Source organism: Mchenga conophoros, linkage group LG7 (genome assembly GCF_057382185.1).
Source record: "Mchenga conophoros isolate Kocher_MC1m ecotype Shallow Benthic linkage group LG7, M_conophoros_male_GT1.1, whole genome shotgun sequence".
Classification (NCBI taxonomy): domain Eukaryota; kingdom Metazoa; phylum Chordata; class Actinopteri; order Cichliformes; family Cichlidae; genus Mchenga; species Mchenga conophoros.
Window position 1 is genome coordinate 23561236 of NC_140532.1, and position 12901 is coordinate 23574136.

The following is a 12901-nucleotide window of genomic DNA, read 5'->3' on the forward strand; positions in this document are numbered from 1 at the left end:
TTCAATCACTGAGTCATTTCTGAATATGGGAAAAGTCACAGACGATGATTAAATTAACCTAAAGCAATGACATGTTCTTTGAAGCTCATTGATAAGGAAACACACAAGGATGCAGAGCAATATTAAATGAAACAACTGTTTTTGCTGCATTACGCTTAACAACAGCCACAAGGTCATAGATTTTAAAATTTCCCTACTGAAGATAAAAGAACAATTTAATGTCTTCCAGGCGTCTAGCAAGATATCTTTTAGGTCTTTCTCCTAATCTGCTAACATTCAAAATCTATACAACTGTCCTGCTTTAGGTTTTTACCTTGAGAAGGCGGTTCATGTCAGTTTCCATGTTAGAGATGGTCATCCTCTGCATGATGACATCAGAGATACGCCGCTCCAGGGACTGCCATTTGTTGCGAGCCATTCTGGTGCTGTAAACACTTCCTGTGCGCCTGTAAGAAGACCTGTACATGCAGCATCACTCATCAGTAAACTGTCCGATTAATACAGCCACTTATTTAACACCTAAATGTACAAATCCAGGGAGAATGTAGAAAGTGATTAAGAAACCCTCCATCGACAACAACTCAAATGTTCACATTGTGTGCATTTTAAAGTGGATTTGGACTTTTAGCTTAACATAATTTAGGATTAGTGAAGTGTTTCAACTATTTATCCTGTTAGGATATTTAATTAGTACACATTTTAAGAATTTATTAAATATATAGATTTTTTTATTCATTCTGACAGCTAAAAGTTTTACATAATAGCCATCCGTGTGTTAATACTTTAAACTACTAACCGTATGTTTTACCTAATAACATTCATCTGTTTATCTTTCATTTCATGCGGTCAGCTTATACTTGTAACCGTTTATCCATACTTTTATCCACCAATTCAACTCTAAAGCTATACTGTTAATAAGAATTTCAACTGCTAGCCACAGTTTTGCCTAGATCTTTGGGCAGCACGGTCGTGCCATCCAGGGACATTTTTGAAGTTTAAAGTCTTGTTTAGATTAGATGATCTTTCCCTGCAGCAATCTCCTGGGGTACTAATCACAGATGCAAATAACTGAAGAAGAGATTTAGGTTTCATTTTATGAAATGAGGCAGGTAGGGTGTTCACTGTTTCCTGAAAATTTCTGCAATGTGTACATCTCAGAATCTTCCTTCCAGCCAGCCTCTTTAAAAAAGTAAAAAATTATGCACTCAAGCAAACATTTGCGTGCACACAGACTCACCAAGTGCCATTGGGAGCACTGTTGCTGGAGGAGTACATGCGTCCAGAGGGGGGTCTGTGTGAGGAGTCCTGGACTGGTTCTGGAAGATTGACCTTTCGGATCACCTTACCTGAGGTAGGCCTGACCTGCCTCCTCAGAGCTGTCACCTGACACACAGAGCTTACTTGTCACACCAAAAAATGTGTAAACACAACATATACCGGACATATGCTTGCATCTACAGTCTCACAAGTACAATTAAAAAAGTTCAATCTGCTTCCTCTGTCAGAAATATTTTTTGATGCCTCTCACCTCCTCAGTCTTCCTCCTCAGAATAAGTTCCTGCTGTCTTTTCTGAGCTTCCAATAACTTCAGCTGATGCTGAGGAGGAAACATGAATATAGTATCATCAAAGAAAGTAATGAAACTCGTGGCACAGACCGTGATATAACTGCAGAAGTTTATAAACTGACTGTTACTAACCTCCTGCTTGCGCTGGTCCTTCTTCAAAGAAGCTATTTCTCGGTTTCTGCGAGACTCGTTCATCCTGTTCTTCTCCTGTTGCTCCTTCATCTGCTTCATAAGACGGACCTGGATAGATCATATTAAACAATATTGGGCTTAGTAACAGCACACATGTAAACTAGAGAGCCCGCATCTCCAGTTTACACGAGTGTCATATCTGGTACAGTTATATACAACAACAACAACAACAACAATCTTTATTTATAGAGCACATTTAAAAGCCAAGGGCATGCCAAAGTGCTTTACATAAAAGAATAAAACAATAAAACAATTAACACTATAACATCAGAGTCATATAAGTGTGGAATTATGTTCACAAGTAAAAACCACTAATAAGAGTAAACTATAGCACATAGCTATAGCAAAGTAAAGCTGTACCATCAACACAGTGATAGAGAACATAGACAACGCAAGACAACGCAAGACAAACAGAAAAATTAATAGAATAACTCACTGCAAACAAGGCCAGGATTTAACTGGTAGAAAAAGCAAGTTCAAACAGATATGTTTTAAGCCGTGATTTAAAAGATTGAAATATCTCCTTAGTCCATACCTTAGTCCTCTTCATTTCTGCCACATCCATCTGAAGCTTCTTCAGCTGTTTCTCGTACTGTGATTGGTTCTTGAGTAGGCGGGCATGCTCCTTCTGGGCCGACTGGAGCTTTTGAAGCTCCTTGTTCATGATGCTCAGCTTCTTCTCATATTCAGCCTTGATTTTGCGAGCCTTATCCTCTGTACCAGTTTCTACTGAACCTGAAAATATTCAGAAAAAATATAATACTATAACATTTTTTAAATCCAACACTGCTGTGGGACATGCTCCCCCAGCTGTGTGTGCCTGGCTATCTGCAGGTGGACTAACTGAAATCTCAACATTAGGCTACTAAAAATAAAAATTAATTAATTAAAAATACAAAACAGATTTTGTTTCGTGGAAACCTACCTGGAGAAAGTGTTCGTGAACAGAATCACACTTTAACTTTGTAGACAACATGTTTTACACACAGTTGGTCAACTAGTGTGTGTGTGTGTGTGTGTGTGTGTGTGTGCGTGCGTGCTTTTTAACAAAACTAATAAGTCTGGCTTTAAAATCCATTCTTTTAAAAGCCGTCTCAGACAAACTTTGATGTATTAACTGTCCCCATCTGCCAGCACACGTTCATAAACAGGTTTTTCATTACTAAAGAAAAACAAAGGCTCAGATCAAATAAGTATATACTTTCTGTTTGAGATTGAAATAAGATGATCAGAGGCAGAGATATGATGAACCAAACCCACAAGTGCCTCCTGGTGGATGATTTTATCCAAACTGTCAGAGCACATGTAAATAAATTATGTCACACACTGCAGTGCTCTCCCCTCTGACTGATATGTGACCTCCCACTTCCCTCGCCGTCTTACTCATGTTTTGGAGGACGCGGTCTCTCTCCAGCTGGGTGTCTCGGATCTTGCACTGCAGCATCATCAGCTTCTGTTCGTACTGCTGTTTCAGTGTGTGTAGACGCCGCTGGCTGTTCTCCAGTTCATCAATCAGCTTCTGCTTGATGGCAATCTCACAGGTGATGTTGGCCAGATCTGCCTGGTAATTCTCTGTGAGACACCGACGAGCTGATTAAGTATCGACATCCACAGGTACAGGCATAAATCTCAAGCAGTTCTTGTATATTGTTGTTAGAAGATCCATTTAAATAATCTTGGATTACACATAGTCAGGTTTCATTTGTTTAGTCCCAAGTTCAACTTGAAAACTGAAAAGAAGTGAAAGAAAATTAATTTGTACTACTTCATATTTTATCTTAGAAAAGGTGTTTTTGCCCACCTGAAAACATGAAATGCTAAACCTAAAAAAGTTTTAGGCAGAGCCTAAAGACCATCACAAGCAATTACATCAAATTATGTTTTTGTAAACCAGTTTTGTTAATTGAGTAATTGGGTCTTAATTTATGTAAGCAGACATTTTTGTTTTGCTCACTGCCCTTCATGCATATACCCCTCAAAGTCTGGGAGTGAGTATATGCATGAAGGGCAGTATATTCTATAATGAGCCATGTAAAACCCAGAAAAACAGGACGTAACCAGGAGTTTGTACTTGAATTTTTACACTGTCTAATATTACAATTTGTATCTGTTTGGAAGCCTAAAAACAAAAAATGCTCCTTACAAGAAGCACTGTGAGCACAAACCCCCACCAAGGCAGTTCATTGTCTGCACAATGTTTACTTTTAAGGGAATAGCATTGCATTTTCTTTATATTCAATTTGGTTTGTTCTTTTTAAACATAGATTAAAAAGTTTGCAGCTGTTTTTACTGCACTACAAAGTGCAGCCTTTTTAAAATGGTATTTGTCCTGTTGAAGCTCACTTTAATAAACCTGACATAATTCTCAGTACAATTTTTCATTTACATGGATTCATTGACTTGGAAATACTTTCTTCAACTTGAAAGAAAAGCAGATGTGTAATGTAAAAGTGAGGTCAGAGGTCAAATGTGACATGATATTTGGATACAAACTATAACGCGAGATTTAGAATTCCCATATGTTCTTCCCAATATTCCTTTATGTTGTCAATACAAACAATGACAGTATGAAAGAGTTTTACACAGCTCTATGTAGCATTATTATCACTATGATTTTAAAATAAATGATTGACCTTGAAAGAGAGGTCAGAGGTCAAATGTGGCATGATATTTTAAATCTTTATACGGTACATTTTGTATGTTCACAATACAGATCACGCCTGTAAAAACACACTTTGTAAGGCCAACAAATCATTAAGCTGACTTAGGGCTGTTCGATATAACGATATATATCGGATGACGATATAAAAACGTCTATCGTTTCATTTTACGCTATCGTTTGTTTCGTGGTGTCGCAAAATAAACTGTTCACGGCAATATTTTTTCATCGATGTGATGGTCACTGTAGTGGCTTTATTAATTTCTTAAAGTTCTCTCTTTCTCTTATATTTAATATAACCACACTACCGACGGACAAGCGCCTGTTTTTATGCGTTGTGGTTAGCAACAACGATGGTAACAGCATCGCGTGTCTGCTTGTTTATGCTTCACATAAACCTTTCACAATAAAGCTCAAGATCCTGTTGAGACTTTTCAAAATAAACGGAATCACATGAAAGAGCAGATTATTTACGGATGAGAATTAAAAAAGAGCCGCCAGGTGGTAAAAAATAAACCTTAGACTCAAACGTTAGAACAGGCTTTTCCCCGCAGCACGCCGTGTAATAAATACTCACAAAGAAAACGGCGGCCTTTACAACTTATGTCTAAAAATGTATCGTTTCATGCATCTGTTAAAACACTCGACTCCAGCTACATGACGCGCAGCTGGAAACACTTCCTGCAAGACGAGCTGCCCGAGATTCACAGAATTTACAGAAAATTTTACATTTTTGTGATTTGTATCGTTATCGGGATGATAGAATTCTTATATTGGGATATAAGATTTTGGTCATATCGCACAGCCCTAAGCTGACTTTAAAGACCTTGGTGGATGTAAGGCAAGTTTCAGTGGATAGTTAACATGACCCTACTCTATCCCAACAAAGTTTGATCAAAATTCATTCAAAACCTTGAGCTACTGTGTGTATAGGCACGTGCAAATGCCACCAAAAACGTCACTTTCTTGGTAAAGGTAATAAGCACCTCAATGAGAATGAACAGAATGAGAGAAAATTCTCAGGTCACTCAGAAGAAAACTATCACATGAACAGTGGGTTCTCAAAGGTTTAATGATTTAGATGGCCGGCCTATGAGTGAGGGTCACAAGTATAAAGAGAACTTCAAACACATTTAAACAGGGTTCATAACATGTCTGTTTTCAGTTGCTAATGTACTGAATTTAAACGAGATCTCGTGTAACCAGCTGGCTCAAAATCTTCCATCTGAATGGGGGGAAAAAGGGGGTCGAAGCTTACAAGTGACACTTTAAAGACAGTTTCATTAAATCAATAAAAAGAAAAATTCATGCAGGATACCTTTTTCATCTGACTCTGAGTCAGAGTCATCAGAGCTCTCCTCTACATCCATCTCTTCCTCCTCCTCTTCTTCCTCTTCCTCTCCCTCCTCATGGTCACTGCCATCCTGGACCTCCTACAGCATAAAACAAATACCTTTTTATTTCAAAGTACTAGTTAGTACACTGTATATACGAGGTTGATTATATAAATAATGGAGGAACATAATGAAGTCCGTCATACCATTTCCGTGTCCTCACTGGCCCTCTCTGTCATTTCCTTCTCTGTACCCTTTTCTTGCTCATTGTCAGGAACTTCTTCTTTGTTGACGCTGAAAGATTTAAAAGACGTTGTAATCAGTTTTCCATTTGTAATGTAAGAAGAGAACTTGGAAGCTTTTTCTGCAGGAAGTGGATTGCACGTTAATCTGCTGGCAATAAAGAAACGTTCATTTTCTGGATAAACGCAGTAGTAAGTAACATATCTGTGCATGGCATCTTTAACATCAGGGAAAACACTGTCTTTTTGGCAAAGAAGCTTTTTGACTGGTTTCACCACAATGCAAGGTTTAGTTTCCAATGACTCGATTGCTGCAGACACTCGTCTCTGTGAGAAAACATAAACAAGTCTTACACAGTGAGACTTAGATAAGACCACAAAATATAAGTTGGGATTGCTCCAATTTTATAAGCTTGATTGTGCAAAAGACAGTATTTTTAAACAAAAGAAGGGAGGCATCTCATCAGGCTGGTCAAAACTGGCAAAGTAAAGAAGCATGGAAGGAAAATGCAGTACGAAAAATAAATGTTTTAACCAAATCCATGAAGCAGATCTGTTGGATAAATATTTTATCCAAACTCGGGGGGTTAGCAATGCTAAGGTAGCATTTCACACAAAAAACACCCGGGTAAAGTGATCAAAAAGAAAATAAAAGATTAATACAGATTTTTTGTCATCCAGCCTTAGATTGTTTGAAAATAGGAGATTAAAGCTTATTAAGTGGCAAAACTGTGTTTCAGGGAGGTGATGTGCTTTGACAGTAGTATGTTTCACGTCAGAGCAGGGAAATACCTGCCCAAACATAAACAATAAAATTAAAATAAAGTGCTGAATTATGGGGAAGCATGGGAATGGCAACAGGAGGGTGGAAGCTCTGACAAACCTGGCATCCTCAACCTCTTCCACCACCACCTCCTCCCTTTCCTCCCTCTCTCTCTCCTCCAACAGCAGCTGGAGTCTTCAGGGAGGGTCAAAGGGTCAAACGAGAGAAGGAAGCAAGAGATGAACAAAGGAAGAATGGAGGGAAGACTGGTCAGAGGAAGCTCTGCACTGAAAACCACACCTTTAATCCACCTTTCAGCCCCCAAAGTGCCCCCGGGGCAGCTCTGAGTTAAAAAAATAAAATAAAACCTGAGCCTGCGATCAATCTGCTGTGTTTGCTTGCACTGAAATTTACAGTGCAGCGACAGTACAGCACTACCAGAGAACTAACGACTGAAAACATAAAGCTGATGTGTTTATGTGTATAAATGAAGTCAAATGTTTATAAATTATTCAATAAGTTATTTGTGGCTTTTAAGTGTCCTCGTTCCAATATACAAAGACAAACCTTTGAAACAAGTCAAACTGACCTCTGGGTAACGCAATCATGCCTTTGGAAAATTATGAATGGTTTAGGATAAATAAAAATGCCATTCCAGTATGAAACTCACTCAAATATATGCACGACTGTAGTAAAACATTCAACAGAGCCAATCCTCAAAACCATTTAAAAACAACAAGAACTTCGCTCTGTTCACTGTCACAGTTACCTTTTCTTCTTCTTCTTTTCTCGTTTCTTCAGTTTCTCCAGATCTTTCTTAGCGAGTTCGATAATGTCAGCAGTCTCCTTCTCGGGGGCCAGAAGAGTGGAGGAAAAGGAGCTGGACCCTCCAAAGAACGACTGACGGTTGGAGGCACGGGACAGATTCTTCCTCAAATTCTCACTGACAGCCTCGCTCTCCAGGAGTTTTGCCCTGAGGATAGCATCAAGACACCGACAGATTGTAATACAGAGCCTTCACTGTGTCTCTAGATTTGGTCCCTCACAAATGAATTTCATCTGTAATATAAATGTGTTTAAAGGCTTAAAACAAGGCTTGTGTTTAACACTGTAGATATTCAACCCCACTGTGGTGCCCCCTAAAGAGAGCAGCCGAAATAACAATGTTCAGTCTCATTGCCAATTATGAAAGTCCACTAAAACACTTCATATTTCATATAATCAGGTTGAATCTTTTTAAACAGGTTGTTTAAAGAAGTATTTTTATCGCCATTTAAATCAATGAACAGAATGATTTTATTACAACTGTGTGCACCGTTTGTGCACTGCTGCAGTTTCAGACAACATTGCTTTCCCCTCTGAAGATACCGTGTCACCAGTGTGGCTAATTCTATTTTTTCCAGCCTACTATTTATAACATCGTTACAAAATATTTCAATAAAAAGTTCTCTTCTCCCGTGCTAATTTCATCTCTACCTTTTCATTTTATCCGTGTCTACTGTATTTTAGTATTTAGTCTAAATGTTTGAACCATCCCAAGTCTGTTTTTGTTGCAGAAAAAGAAATGACGGTTTAGTTTCATCCAGACTGAGATCAGAAAAAGCTCTGGAGTTTGGTCCGCACTGAGATCCTGGGAAGGTTTCACAGGTGTTATATTGACTGGGATCAAAAGTCCAGACCAAAACACTTGAACTGTGATCTCACATGTCATCAAACATTTCAGGGTAGTGACTGTTAAAAGAATGAGGTAGTCTTAATGTTTATGAGTACAGGAGGCGAAAACATACAGGAAAAGGTCAAAAATGAACAAGGGAATAAATCGGAATTCGTTTACCGAAGGTCTTCAATCTCTTTAATGTAACTCTGAATCATGTTTCCAATTTCCTCTGTGCCTCCTTCACCTGTAAGAGAAACATGATAAGAGTAATGAAGGGAAAAAAGGCACATCATGCATTAACTCTGACTAGAGCGGCACAATATAAAAACAAAAACCCAACAACTCTCTGCTTAAACTAATTCATAAGTTTGATGCATACCTGCACGGGCGAGGGTCTGGTTGGCCTGGTCACTGAGCAGCTGGGTGAGTCGTGCCCGCTGGGCATCGATGGTCTCCTGCATGGCCTTCACCCTCACCCTCAGGTTGCTGTTCTCTGTCTGCAGCATGGAGTTTTCGTGGAACATGTCACTCAAGCTTTCCACACCGTCCTCACCCACCAAACGTTTACCCTGCAGGGGGGGTAAAAACAATATAGTTTGTTGTAAAAAGTTTAATTTTTTTGACATGCCACGTGGGTTTTTTCTCCTTCCATTTTACATAAGGCTCATCCCTGTCCTTTAAATTCCTCCCGTCTTCTCACCGTCTTGTACTCCATGAGCTCCATCTGCAGTCGAGCTATTTCCGTCCTCAGAGCGCTGATCTGCTGGCTGGCCTTGTCCTGGTTCACCATCACCTTGTTCTTGATGTTCCGCGCTCTGTTCGCGTACTTTAATGTGTTCAAAGTTTCCATGAAGTCACGGTCAGATGGACTGATGCATGCAATCATCACTGTTTGGCTGAGAAAGAAGAAAGTGACATTTCATAATTTATTTTCACACATGATCTCCACACAGTATTGGAATTATGACACTGTGGGACACTGCACCTAGTAGTTATTTCTTACATTAACATAAGAGATAAAATGTTTGAGATGTTCTCACTAATGGAAATTGTTTGGTGAGGTCAGAGAAGGAAATTATGCAGAAAAATCTAGTGTGTGGGTATCCACACCCAGGCATCTCCCACAGTTAACAGTTTTGTATCCATCTAATTAGCTGGGGTGGGTTTTTTTCCATTTTGACTTTTCATCTTCAATTTAGTTTTAGTTAGTTTCCATGGTGGATTATCTTGTTTTAGTTTAGTTTTTATTTGTTTCAGTGTTAGTTTTTAGTGGCTTTAATCATTATTGCATGCACACATTCATCACTGACTCAGGCAAGCTCTAAGAATTTTTTTTCCAAACTAACAAACACTAAAACTAATGATATTTTCTCTATATCTTTATTTTTATTTCCAAGTTCTCAAAATTGTTCCAGGTAGTTTCAATTCTTTTAAACAAGTCTAGCTTTTATTTTAATTGCTTTTCCCCCACATCTACTTTTAGTTCAGTTTTAATTAAATATACTGTAACAGCACTGGTTCTCATCATCTTATACTGTTGTTTGATGATATTCGGTTGAAATCGTTGCCGTATCAGAAACAAATCAAGACAAAATGTTTTTATGAGGAAAAAGCTCAAATCTGTGGTCCTCTGACCTGTTTCCTCCTAATGAGTCCTGCAGGAGTCGGGTGAGTTTGGAGTCTCTGTAAGGCACATGTGAGGTCCGCTTGCTCCGGTCACCCAGAGCACTGATTACATTCCCCAGGGCGAGCTGGTCAAAAAGACAGGAGACAAAGGGAGACAGGATGTCATAGAGAGGCAACAATTTGCTATCAGTCCATTTGTAGAGTTACAGTTAACACTTTTAGCACTACTTTTTTTTTTAGTTGCGATTTGGGTGGCCACATCCCAGAAACAGCATGTTTGTGTGGAACAACGTGGGATCCCTGGTCACTCTAACTGTGCTGACTTTGTTCAGCTGGAAATACTTCATAATTCATTCATTTTTGAATTTAAGTATATTTGTAAAGTCTGCCACCAGATGGCAGTATATCATTAGACTTTGAAGTCTTTGCTGCCTCACAAATCCTGGTGCAAGAACAGGCAGACTCACCAGTCCACAGTTAATGGAGATGCCCTCTTTGGCTCGATCACCCGTCGCTCCGGTTCTTTTCAGCCGCTCCGAACCGGCCAAGTCCACAAAGTGAAACTTGGCCGTCAGTGTCTCATACTCGTCCATCTCAGAGTTACCGTTGGTGACTCGATTATCAGTGTCATTTTCTTGCTGTGTAAAAATCATGCATGTAAATGCACTCAGTGACAGCAGCATGTACACACAGATTTTTTTACCCCCAACAATCATTGATAATAAAAAGGAGAAAAAAAAAGGAAAGAAATGATATTATTGATAAGATCTAACAGAAATGATTTGCAGTGATTTATTGACGTACATTGTCAGAGGCACAGACGCGGACTTGGCACAGGTGGATGGTGAAGATGGCATGAGATCGGGAGCTTTGGACGTTCATCTGAGTGCTGGCTGTGGTGCGAGACAGAGCCCCCAGTTTCAGGCACTGCATCATCTACAGAGTCAGGCAGAGCATTAAATATTAATACAATGGTTGAACCCACTTTGAAACATTTGGTGCAAAAAACAACAGCAAAGTCACAAAACAAAGTGCAGTGCTAAAAATATATTTATACTGAATATATGAAGCTTTACTCCAGTAACGCTTGTAGCAGTGCAAAGGTTTATACCCAAGAGTACTGAGTAAATCTTTGATACCAACCTACACACATTTTGTCTTGGGGATGTTTTGTTTTAGAATAAACTGATGCTTAAAGGGAAATCAATGATGTCGCGCTGAACACCTGCATAACAGTGCAACACATAATCTGTGTTACCTCAGCCTCGGAGGACACCGTCCGTGTGGTCACTCCCACTGTGTAGATTCCACCGTTGGCATCTTCATGGATCTTAATGTGAGATTTCTGCTTCATGTCTCGAGTTGAGTCAAAGAGGTCCAGAACTTCCTCGTTGTAAAGCTGCAGGAAGACGCAAGAAAATATTTCAAACTAGTAGGAACAAAAGATTATTCTGTGATTGCTGTGTCGTTTCTGTCTACTACCCTATATTATTATCAATGTTTGCTGTTCTCAGATCTCTTGAAGAGATTCTGAGATCAAGCGTCTCATTATGTAAAAATCAGAATGGAAAAGTTGAATAACTTACAAATTGCAAAAATGCCAGTGGGTGTTATGTCTTTCATACTGTGTACAGGCCAAACAATAAGTTACAGCAGCCCGTACAGTAAACAGCCCTGAGAGGTGAAAGCAATGAGTGTACAGTGAAAGACTCACTGCTCATTAAGGTCACTGCTTTTAGCACACTGTGATCACTGAAGGTGAGTCAAATAACAGAATCAGCTATTTTAAATCAACTCTGCTCTCATTTTGATTATGGCAGTAAAACAGAGCGTTTCATTAGCTACATATTAAAACGTTTTTAGAAAATATCTCTTGAACCACTAAACGACTGAGAAAAAAAAGCAGTATACGTTTCACAATATTGGGTCTAAATGATATATAGACATCTCATCCACTGCCAAACAGCTTGGAGCTTTCATTCTCTCTCTTTTTTGTTAAACTTAAAGCAGCTACCAGTAGTTTTAAGGTAATCTGCACCATCTAGTAACTTTGGAAGCCTTAGATCTAAAACGACATCTTATTTGCCATGTGTGACCATCACCATTATACTGCCTCCCCAGCTCAAGATGAGCCTGATGGCCTAGCACAACTGTCAAGTCACATCATCCCTATTAACTCTCTCTATCCAGAGACAGACCTTCTATCACCCCCAACCTGCCCCATAACACCTCCTAATCCCACCGACGACAGCTGCTGCAGTGGCAGTGTGGATATTTTCAAATGACTGAGCACCATGTCAAAGCCTGTTAAACCAGCGGTGTCAACAATATTAGCCTGACCCATGACACTGGAAAGTTTAAGAAATGTGTGTTTTCATTTACTGGGTTAAATTTTGACAACAACAAAAAACAGGTTAAAAAAAAAAAAAAAAAGCTGGAAAGTGGGTGTGTACCTCGAGGAACTGTGCGTTGATTTTAAACTCTGGTACAGGACGTCCCTGCTCCTGGGCGGTCCGCCGGCGCTCTTCAATGCCCTTGAAGAGGTGGTGGACAGCACGGGGGATGATACCCAGCTCTTCGTCTGCTATGTTGACATCGAAGCCAGTCCCCATGGTGTACGTCTTCCCTGAACCAGTCTGGATGGAAAGGGAAGAATAAATATAATAACCGCACACATGGCATTCAGACTGGCCTTCCTGATGACCACGGAAAGCTTTCAAACGTCAAAATTTGCAGAACTTTTAGTTCTGAGAAACATTTTTACTAGACTGATTTATCGCTTTTATTTTATTACAGTGTGTCCTGTTTTAAACTTGTAAAGCTGTCAGCTGCGATCAGTTTCATTTTCCTTCTGTACTGCT

General features: G+C 39.4%; 1 protein-coding gene across 7 annotated transcripts in view; it reads right to left on the reverse strand.

Moving 5' to 3' along the window:
• kif21a (kinesin family member 21A) overlaps nucleotides 1–12901 on the reverse strand; it is a 57222-nt gene that overhangs the window by 21070 nt on the left and 23251 nt on the right. For 4 of the 7 annotated variants that reach the window (XM_085282985.1, XM_085282984.1, XM_085282983.1 and 1 more), the window contains exons 3-20: nucleotides 12494–12676; nucleotides 11299–11439; nucleotides 10845–10976; nucleotides 10508–10678; nucleotides 10050–10165; nucleotides 9115–9310; nucleotides 8794–8983; nucleotides 8592–8658; nucleotides 7527–7730; nucleotides 6878–6952; nucleotides 5959–6046; nucleotides 5737–5851; nucleotides 3143–3331; nucleotides 2295–2494; nucleotides 1700–1807; nucleotides 1529–1597; nucleotides 1238–1383; nucleotides 314–458 (exon numbers count right to left, since the gene is read on the reverse strand). In XM_085282985.1, the coding sequence (XP_085139111.1) occupies nucleotides 314–458; nucleotides 1238–1383; nucleotides 1529–1597; nucleotides 1700–1807; nucleotides 2295–2494; nucleotides 3143–3331; nucleotides 5737–5851; nucleotides 5959–6046; nucleotides 6878–6952; nucleotides 7527–7730; nucleotides 8592–8658; nucleotides 8794–8983; nucleotides 9115–9310; nucleotides 10050–10165; nucleotides 10508–10678; nucleotides 10845–10976; nucleotides 11299–11439; nucleotides 12494–12676 (2535 nt within the window). The remainder of the gene's footprint in view (nucleotides 1–313; nucleotides 459–1237; nucleotides 1384–1528; nucleotides 1598–1699; nucleotides 1808–2294; nucleotides 2495–3142; nucleotides 3332–5736; nucleotides 5852–5958; nucleotides 6047–6877; nucleotides 6953–7526; nucleotides 7731–8591; nucleotides 8659–8793; nucleotides 8984–9114; nucleotides 9311–10049; nucleotides 10166–10507; nucleotides 10679–10844; nucleotides 10977–11298; nucleotides 11440–12493; nucleotides 12677–12901) is intronic. The other 3 variants (XM_085282988.1, XM_085282989.1, XM_085282986.1) reach the window with 1 other exon arrangement.